General features: G+C 38.0%; 1 protein-coding gene and 1 long non-coding RNA gene across 3 annotated transcripts in view; both read left to right on the top strand.

Moving 5' to 3' along the window:
• Positions 1 to 1,511, top strand: part of LOC107654917 (uncharacterized) — a 5,120-nt gene extending 3,609 nt beyond the window's left edge. For both annotated transcript variants that reach the window (XR_001630374.1, XR_001630373.1), the window contains exon 4: positions 670 to 1,511. This is a non-coding gene — a long non-coding RNA (uncharacterized LOC107654917). The remainder of the gene's footprint in view (positions 1 to 669) is intronic.
• Positions 1,512 to 5,908: 4,397 nt separating this feature from the next.
• sgpp1b (sphingosine-1-phosphate phosphatase 1b) overlaps positions 5,909 to 10,745 on the top strand; it is an 18,628-nt gene continuing 13,791 nt past the window's right edge. Inside the window, exon 1 of the mRNA XM_016442261.1 lies at positions 5,909 to 6,881. Within this exon, the coding sequence (XP_016297747.1) occupies positions 6,201 to 6,881 (681 nt within the window). The 5' untranslated portion in view covers positions 5,909 to 6,200. The remainder of the gene's footprint in view (positions 6,882 to 10,745) is intronic.

Consider the following 10,745-nt stretch of genomic DNA (forward strand, 5'->3'; position numbering starts at 1 on the left):
GATAGACAGACAGACAGACAGATAGATAGATAGATAGATAGATAGATAGATAGATAGATAGACAGATAGAGAGAGAGAGGTAGATAGATAGATAGATAGATAGACAAATGATAAAAAGACAGAGATAGATAGATAGACAGACAGACAAACAAATGATAGATAGATAGACAGATAGATAGATAGATATAGATAGACTGACAAATGATCAAAAGACATAGACAGATAAATAGACAGACAGATAGACAGACAGACAGACAGACAGACAGACAGACAAATGATAGATAGATAGATAGACAGACAGACAGACAGATGATTAGATAGATAGATAGATAGATAGATAGATAGATGATAAAAAGACAGAGATAGATAGATAGACAGACAGACAGACAAATGATAGATAGATAGATAGATAGATAGATAGATAGATACAGACTGACAAATGATCAAAAGACAGAGATAGATAGATAAATAGACAGACAGAAAGACAAATGATAGATAGATAGATAGATAGATAGATAGATAGATAGATAAATAGACAGACAGACAGACAAATGATAGATAGATAGATAGATAGATAGATTTCATGTAAAGAACCTGTTCATGTCTGTCTCATGTCTTCACACCTGTCATCTTCCAACTGTCTCTCCTCACCTGTCTGTCTCTCCTCAGCACCTGATCTTGCGTGAGGAGCGTAGCTGCATCCTGCGCCTGTCTCTGCAGAAGCTGCGTTTCCTAGACGACCCCGAGGCTTACCTCCGCCGCTCTGTGCTCATCAACAACCTGCTACGCAAGATCCACCTGGACGAAGCCCAGAGGGAGAGAGAGAAACAGAGGGATGACAAGGAAGAGGAGGAGGAGACTGAGAGGAGGCGGAAGAGACTGAAGGTGGTGCTCCAGGAGTTTCAGCAGTACAAGCTGCTGCCGTACTCATCCTCCCCAGCCTCGTGCATCTGTGGCCTGGGCAGCTGCCACACCCTGCCTCCTGATCATGGAGCTTCAGTGCTACTCTATCATTTAGATGATAAAGGATGAGATGTCATCGAGCACATGCAGGGGATTTTTCAATCTGTCTACGACTGATTTCCAGGAGCCAAAATTAAGGGAGAAGGGGATTCGGGTTTGTGTGCATTTGTGCTTGTGCTGGTGAGCATGACCTCTGCGGTTAGTGACGTGACAGGTGTCTGTCCATATCAGGGTGCATTTTCTAACCGGAAAAAGACATCATCTTGTTATCACTGCCTTGCTCTGTTGATATGAACTTTGACCACAGACATTTTATTTTCATAAATTTGCTTGAGTGAGCTATAATCTTAAGCACTGTTTTCAGGGATAAAAAAGGCAAACGAAAAGCCATGCACCTTGTGGTTGTTATATTATGTTGTAAGAAAAAAGACAAAAATTAAAATTGTAAGTGTCAAAGTCCTGGCCGCTCCTAAGGATGGAGTGATTTTACTAAAGCTTTGTTGCTGTGATATGGAAATATTTGTGTAAGTGGCTACTAATGTCAAACTAGTAATTTAATTAAATTTTTTTTTTTTTAAAGAAGTTTCCATACCTTTAACAAAAAAATTAAAAAATAAAAGAAAACATGAAAATGTAGGGGCAAATAAGAAGTGAAAATTATTTATTTCAAGGCCTTCTGGTTTTTTGGTTTAAACAGGGTCTCACTCTCAACAAAAAAAGTACAAAACTCACCATATCATGCAGTACCCTTTCTAAATGTGTTAATACGCACATTTAAGATACTAATATAAACCACTTGGGGTAAATAATGTACAAAGATGTACCTTTTAGCTTTTGTACCTATATAAAGTACCACCCCAATGACAGTTTTTGTACCTTTTTTCTGAGAGTGTAGTGACATGCAGCTTTCACAATGTAAAAAAACAAAACTATTTACTGCATTTGCTACCAGAAACTGTTCTGTTAAGGTGACTCTGCCATCTAGTGTTATGGCGATGAATTCTCAGCTACATAGGCCACTTTGCTTCATTCATTCAATCAACTGTACTTCCCGCCATTTATAATGCTGTTTTACACTCATTTGTACCTTGTAACAAATTTCGGCTGTCTGTCCAGGTTGTCTGGCCAGTGTACTGAGTTTCCAATGCCTCCTTTTACACACACACACACACACACACACACATGGATTTTCTACATTTCTGGCTCTAATCTTTGGATCTGAAAACCCTAGCTATGTGGGTGCACAGAACCACGGTTTATGACTAACAAGGAAAACAAGGTATACATACACAATGTAGTGTAAAATCTGCCATTCACTCTTACACAGAACCTCAGATGATCCTGTTCTTGTCTCATATCGCTGTGCACGTCTCTCATACGTTGGTTACATAAAGTTTTCTAACAGGCAAAGTTGTGCAAAAAATATTTTGGTACGGCTAATAATGACTGGTACTCTTACTATTAATATTTTGTGTGTATGTTTATGCACATTTGTATGTGTATTATAATTATTCAATATCTGAATGTAATGTACTGAAATCTAAATTCAAAGTGCTATCTTTTGGACATTTCAAAGCATAGACATGGATATCAAGTTTATTTAGAAATGGAGCTATTTTTTTGTTTCAAAGAGAACACTATTCCTCAGAGAATGTAGTGCTATTTTGCCAAAAGATTTAAAAGTAGCATACGAGAATTGTCTATTTTCATGGCACTGCAGTCAAATAAAAATATAATATTGAATGTTTCACTAAAACAACTTGTGTAAATAAATCTGTGTAAATAAATATATGCACATAAAAAATGTATCAGTATTGGCCTTTTCCTCCAGCTTATGCCGAGTCTCGAGTGCATGTCAACGCACCATTGGGCGGCAAATATTGATAAACGTTTCCTTGACAAAAGTAGTCTTACTCCAGGGGGCGCTTTGCGGCACAAGAATCCGAATTTTCCATTGAACTATATTTAAATCTCAAAACGTTTTTACACTAAGGCCGTTTCTCAAACGAAAGGCTCCTCCGGAGGTCGCATTTACAGGCTGCATACGTCATTAAGCCTGGTTTATTTCAGTTAACCGAGCATTATATTCGCGAGTCATAAGCATATTACAACAATTTACGCTTAACTAAGAATAATGGTCAAATTTATAACTGTTAATATTCTAAAATAAGATCTTCTTTATGACGTATCAGCCTACAAATGCGACCTCCGGACTCCGGAGGATGCAGCCTTCCGTTTGAGAAACGGCCTAAAAGCGTTCTCGTGAACCTGAACGATTAATACTTGACGTACGGATATAAATCAGCTTTATAATCTCTCTTAATCACAAACTTCTAGGGTTGGCCAATCAATCCACAGCGCTGTGAAAAGTAACAGCTACCACGTGAATGCTGGCTCTATGATGTTTCAGGGGCGGGTTGGGTAATATTTTATATGTAAATAAAGTAAATCATTATATTTTATAACAGTTGGATTAATATCCAACAGCGAAGAGTTAAAATATTATTCTTTTTATTTCGACCCATGGTAACTGACCAATCATACACATTGTCTGGGCTGCTAAGCCCCGCCTATTTTGAACACACGGTTCTTGCTTAATTTCACTCTACCCACTCGTGGTCGCGCGGATCTGTCAGTAACAGGGCTGCGTTCAGCCCCGACAAAACGGTGCAAAACGTTTTTTAAACGGAAACGGTGGTGTGTTGAAGTCAATATTGGTCAGTCAGTCGTATCTGAGGATCCGCGAATGAAACTGTGACCACAAACACCATTAACTTAAGTGAATTGTATGGTAATAATCAGCAATATGCTTTCACACAAATAACTTTATTTTTTTTAATGTTTCAATATGTGTTGACACAAATTACTTATTTGAATTTTTCATTGATACAACATTGCACTTTGTTAGAAAAGAAATGCGTAGAGACATTTTAGCTTGATGATGTCAGGAACCGATGAATTGGCTTTTTGAACCGGTTCAATGAGCTGATCTGTCCGAAAAGAATCGGTTCGCGGAAATGAATAGATGCTATTTACACTAAGTGCAAATAGCGATGGATGCTATTTGAACTATGTAACGATAGTCCACTGAGGCAAGTGTAATGATAAACCCAAGTGCAGCTTTTATTTAACAAAGTGAAATCCAAAAAAACAAACAAAGACTTGACTTGACTTGATCGGACTTGACTTGGCATGAACAAACTAGACTCACCGACAGCAGGTTACAACATCAATACACGACAAGAGACAAAGGCTACATGAGGGCTATATATACCCAACAATCAGGGTCACATGACACAATCCAACCAATTAGGAACAAGACACATGACTTGGACACTCAATCAGGGCTGCGTTCAGCCCCGACAAAACAGTGCAAAACGTTTTTTAAACGGAAACGGTGGTGCGTTGAACACCCTGTTCTGATGACGCAAGAGTTACAACTATGGCAGCTGAGAAGGCCATTCTTTGTGTTCTTTTTGAAAAATTTTCGGAGCCTGATGAAATCGGTATAAATACGTGTTTAATACTGCAAAATATGCTCGATGGTACAGTCACTGCCCTTGCTATCCAGAATAAAAGAGAACGCAATCAAGTGAAGGGATTTGTGCAAACCGTGGTTCCTAATTATTGTGATCCAACATTTGCCTCGCATTTCAGGATGAACAGACAAACATTTCAGGTGAAGGATAATCCACTTCTTACCTCCGAGACTGTGTTATGATCTATATGACCGTATTTCTCAAACCCCGTTGCACATCGTTTCCAGGAAACATGTCGTTCAAACCGGAAACCGTAGCAAAACGGTGCACACCGGTTTGAGCTTGAACTTGCCCCAACTCGCTTGCCCCCAGGGTTATATAAATATTATATATTATATACATATTAGTTACATTCATTAAATGTTACTAAAAGTACGGAAGTAATTGCTTTATGAATATAACTCAAATTGAAAAGACGAGGAAACTTTCAAAACAATATGTGTATATGGAATAAAGCAATGCAAAATTAAGTGAGTGTCTGGAGTCTGAGATCATTATTAAAACAGCCTATGTCCAGTTCACACAGTTATCAGCTACCAGTGACTCTCACATCTGAACCAGTGACTTTACACGAAGATCAATATATGTGGAAACATCACAAAAGCAAAACAAAGCCATATTATGACATTGGTGATGATGACATAGGCCTATGTATGATTTCTTAAAATAAAAATAAAATAATATTCTTGGAGTAGCTGCTGACCTATGTCCAAGAAGATTGTGCCATCATAACAGTGCTTTAAAGGTTTATGCACTGTATTATTTAATCAATTACAAACTGCAATGTTTGTTATAATGATTAGCATTTTAACTAAAAAAAAATTCTCGGTAGTTATGTAGCTTCTATAGGTAACAGAAATACTGGCTATATACAAAATAAACAAGAAATTAAGAATGACACAGAATACTCCAACAGACTAACTTACATACATTTTATTAGGCCACAGATACATTTGTAGAGGTTTATTTCAAGCACTGTTGTAAGCACACTGTACTAGTCACCAATGCCATCTAGGTAGGCTACTAATCAAATTATTCAAACAAAAATTAGTCTCACAAATGAAATAAAAAGCTTAGTACAGCAAAGAGTAAAAACTATATTAGCCTGGTTAAGCACAGGTTATTCGCTTCTTGTTTGCTCTGCTGTGTGCCTGTAATCATTCAGGCAGAACAGCTCAGACGATTTATCATATTACACAAACTTATGCATTGTTTTGACACTGTTGCATTTAATTATTCACATTGAAACTTCGTTACCTTTTCGAAATAATCCATTAAACAAGTTGCGATTTGAAGAGCGTGCACTAATATTTTCAGTTCCATTCTTTTGCGTGTTGTCTCAAGGACACGCCCACAATATGGGAACATAATGAATATTCATGTTTACTCCACCCACTGGAACAGTTTTTCACAGGAACTGTATATTACACAACACCGGATACGGCGTGGGGGGAGGTTTGTAAATCGTTGCAAGTAGTTTTTTGGGGTTCAGTTTCTCTTCATATGTCCAGCAATAACATTAACAGCTGTTATAAGTCTATTTGTCTTGGTTAGAATGGGCGTTTTGTTATTATAAGCACAGCAATGGAGGAAGTGGTTTAATAAGGTTTAATAACCCACAGCACGGTTCATTCTCAGTAGCTCAAGCTTCTCCTGGTCTTACCGGGCGGATTCAACTTGCGCAGTTTGTCGCTGGACATGGCAGGCGGGTTGAAAGCGGGATTCGTTCGTCTCATGCAATATTTGCAGGACCCTCAGCACGTCGCGCGCTTCCAACGGCTGTGCGGGGTGTGCGGGACCGAACCGCGTGACATACTCTGTAACGGGGTGCCAAGCACTCGCCACGGGGATGTTCAGAACGGAGAAGGGGATGCCACCCGCCGTAGGACAGCAGGAGTAGAGAGCGACAGGGAGAAACGCAATAACAGCGTGGCGAACGGGGCTGCGGGAGAAAACGTCAACAGGCAGGCGCGGGATAAAGACGGGGTCGAGGCTCAAGAATCCGCGGTAAAGCCGTTGCGCAGAAACTCTCTCACCGGAGACGTCGGGCAGGAGTTCAAAATCGACAATAAGTTTCTTTACTACCTGTTCACGCTTGGTACCGAGCTTGGGAACGAGCTGTTCTACATTTCATTCTTCCCGTTCTTCATGTGGAACGTGGACGCGTATGTGAGCCGCCGGTTAGTCGTCGTCTGGGTGTGGGTCATGTATCTCGGCCAGTGCACGAAAGATGTGATCCGCTGGCCGAGACCTGCCTCGCCCCCGGTGGTCAAGGTGGAGATGTTTTACAACTCGGAGTACAGCATGCCCTCCACGCATGCCATGTCCGGTACCGCCATACCCTTGAGCCTGTTCCTGCTGACCTACGGTCGATGGGAGGTAAGAACATCACACCATTAAATGCATGCATGACATTTAGTACATAGTGATGAGTGACTTTCCACACAGCAAACTTGTGCAGTGTCCCCAGAAATATTTTGACACTTAATGTACGAGTTTCATTACATTAGGGGAAAATTTTTTTTTAAAATGGCCATTTATTTTTGAAGACAGCACAAGCAGTTTTCAAGCAAAACATACCCTAAAAGTCACTTTGATTGTTTGATTAATGCAAAACTGTTTATAAAAGTGAAGTCAGTTCTGATGAAAAATGCTTCATTATTGAACAAAATCTCTAAACAAGTGGAATATCTAATACCACGACTGAGGTGAGGCCCTTGAGCAAGGCACCGAACCCCCATCTGCTCCCCAGGCACCTGGCTGCCACTGCTCAGGGTGTGTGTTTGTTCACTACTCACTGCTGTGTGTGTGCACTTGAATGGGTTAAATGCAGAGCACAAATTCCAAGTATGGGACACCATACTTGGCCACACGTCACATTCTTTCCTTTTCCTTTCCTTATTTCTTTAGGGTATATTTCAGTATTTATCATATCATCATTATTATTTTATTCACTTGAACTCACAATTTTTAATAAAAAATATTAAAGTCCCCTCCCTCTGATAATGACATCTCATCCTTGATGAGATGTGGCTGGGCAGTAAGGTTGTCCAATTAAAAAAAAAAACATTTTACATTTTTTAATAGTTTTAATACATTTAATGTAGTTTTAATTACATTCTTCCTTATGTGTCCTTATTCGCATTTACAAAGATTGTTAAATATATATTGAGAACCTACTGAATTTTTTGTATTCTTGGAATTCAATAAAAAAAAATATATATATGTAAATATATATATAAATAAGGTAAGAGTTACTTTATTTTTTATTCTGAAGCAGAAACATACTTTCATATCATGCAGACACCTTCAGGCATTTTTCCATTTTAATTAAGGCATTTTTAGGTCTACTTATTGCTCTTTTTGTTTGTAAGCACAGCACCATCCTCACCAGTTGAAGAGGTTTTCGGCATTTTCAGATGGATAGGTTAACTGGTATGCACAGATGCCTATTTAGGTGGATTTTCAAGATCTGGCTCTGTAATCCTTTCATCTGTTTAAATCCTTTCCTGTGTGGGTGTTAAAATACCTCAAAACAATGGCCTGTATTCTGTGCACTTTCTGAGTTCATTAATTAAATTCAGAGATTTTCATCCTGAGTTTAATCCTGCATAATCTTCTTTATCCCCATTTAAAGGCCACTTTTAACTCTGTGCTAAGCTGTGTATTCACACTTGTACATCAGTCAGCATAACCAGCCTTAGGTTATAAGCTAACCCTAAATTGGAGGCTGCAAAGGCATACCATGTAAATTCCCATCCCAGGGAATTGAATGAACAATGTGAAACATGTAGAACAAGAAAATCCTGGGTGTACAAATAGGTGTTACAAACCTATCATTCTCTGTTATGTCTTACTGCATCAAAGGTAAGAGGATTTATTGCCACTGGTAAGTTCAGTAAGTATTAAAGAGTAGTACGAATTCATATGCAGCTTATCACGACCTGATAACACCTAGATTACAAAGTAATATAACATGTGCCATTTGTTCCTCGTTGCTATTTACTTTGGAGTTAAAAAATGTTTACTTTCACCCTCTCCTGATTTTACTATGTCAAATCAGGAGGTTAGTGTCATTTAGGTCATATTGTGATATAACCACATTATCCTATTGTTAGTGCATCGGCCCTTTAATGAGACGGTTCTTGAGAAATGTGGCGAACCAGTACAGAATGACCGGTTACACTTTACTTGAAGGGGTGTGCATAAGACTGACCTTCATAATCTGTCATGTCATGATTATGAAGGTGTCATGTCAGTCTTATGCACACCCCTTCAAGTAAAGTGTTACAGAATGACCTTTAGAATACACGCATAACATTGACTGGTTTGACCCTTGAAAATGCTCACACGTGTGTAACCTTTACGCTTTGATTATGTAACTCACAGCAGATAGAACATGGCTACATTCTCATATGTGACCCTGGATCACAAAACCAGTCATAAGGGTCAATTTTTTGAAATTGGGATTTATACAGCGTCTCAAAGCTGAATAAATAAGCTTTCCATTGATGTATGGTTTGTTATGATAGGACAATATTTGGTCGAGATACAACTATTTGAAAATCTGGAATCTGAGGGTGCAAAAAAATCAAAATATTGAGAAAATCACCTTTAAAGTTGTCCAAATGAAGTTCTTAGCAATGCATATTACTAATCAACAATTAAGTTTTGATATATTTACAGTAGGAAATTTACAAAATGTCTTTATGGAACATGATCTTTACTTAATGTCCTAATGATTTTGGGCATAAAAGAAAAATCAATAACTTTGACCCATACAATGTATTTTTGGCTATTGCTACAAATATACCCCAGCGACTTAAGACTGGTTTTGTGGTCCAGGGTCACATATAATAATCACAAACTGTATTTGGGAGGATAGAATTAGACTGATAACAGGAACATGATTTGGGAATATTTGGGAGTTTTGTATCTCTGCTGAGTGAGAGTTATGATAAACTGATGCCTCATGGTGTTTATACAGTACAGATTCAGTATGTGTCCTAATCATTTTGTGAGCCGTTTTTTTTCCTATAAATAAAAGATTTGTGTCATGACGTCTACTCATGTCATACCAAGCCTATATGATGTTCTTTCTTGGAACACTTGAAGAGAAATTTAGCATATATTTAGCAATGTTTATGCTGTTCTTTTCCATACAATTAAAGCAGACGAACACTAGCTGTCAAGCTCCAAAATTGACCAAAAAAGCATCAATACTCTGCTATATATTCCAACACATTCAATAGCTTTGTATAAGGAAAAGACTGAAATAAAGCCTTTAACATCTTTAAGTCACCATTCACTTTTATTGCATTGAAAGGAGCAGCTGCTTGGACATACTGCTATCAATTACTTGAGCAAATCATGAATTTTCATTTTTGGGTAGATGTATTCTCTGGTTATGCAGAGAGGCTTTGAGGGGACTCCAGTCTTTGCTGTGGGTTTTAGAGACTAGTGGCTTTAAGCATTCGAGGGAGCGTTGTTTAGTTTAGTCTTATCTGAGAGTACTGAGATTGATTTTGGCTCACTCAGTCGTGTCATTGCTGTCAGTCATCAGCAGACCTTCTGCTGGTTCACTGATAAGCACGCTTTCTCACACCCTCTTCTTATCCCTTTCACTTTAGCTATGCTTTATGTTTGTAGTCTGTCTCATCTTTCACTCTGCTTTTTGCTTTTTCTTATTCTCCTCTACTTTCATTTTATTTTTGACTTTTTTTTTTTTTTTCCGAAAAACAAATGTTTTCTGTCTTTTCAGGTGTCATTTTATAAGATGCACACGGTAGACATATCCAATCCATTATATCATTATTATAATTTTATCACGGATGATATACACCATTATAATAAGGATGCTTTTTAGAAGATCTCAAATTTCTTTGTTACACATAGTTCGTACAGTACATTAAAGGGATAAACTAAAAATGGATATTCTATCATTCTATCTGTCAATGAAAATTGACATGCTATTCCCGTCACCCTTATGCTATTCCAATCCTGTATACATTTCTACTCCTGAGCACAAACGAAGATATTTTGAAGAATAACCAAACAGTTTTGGTTCCCATTGACCTATCCCTTTAATGTTGCATGTGTTGCCTAAATTTAATTTTAATTATTTAATTTTCAGTGTCTTTTGTACTTTTGAAATTATGATTGGTCTTTGGTATCAGCCAAAATTTTAACTGTGATTTATTACTGTTATTACACACACACACACACACACACACACACATATAT

This window comes from Sinocyclocheilus anshuiensis, unplaced genomic scaffold, assembly GCF_001515605.1.
Source record: "Sinocyclocheilus anshuiensis isolate Anshui unplaced genomic scaffold, SAMN03320099.WGS_v1.1 scaffold487, whole genome shotgun sequence".
Taxonomy (NCBI): domain Eukaryota; kingdom Metazoa; phylum Chordata; class Actinopteri; order Cypriniformes; family Cyprinidae; genus Sinocyclocheilus; species Sinocyclocheilus anshuiensis.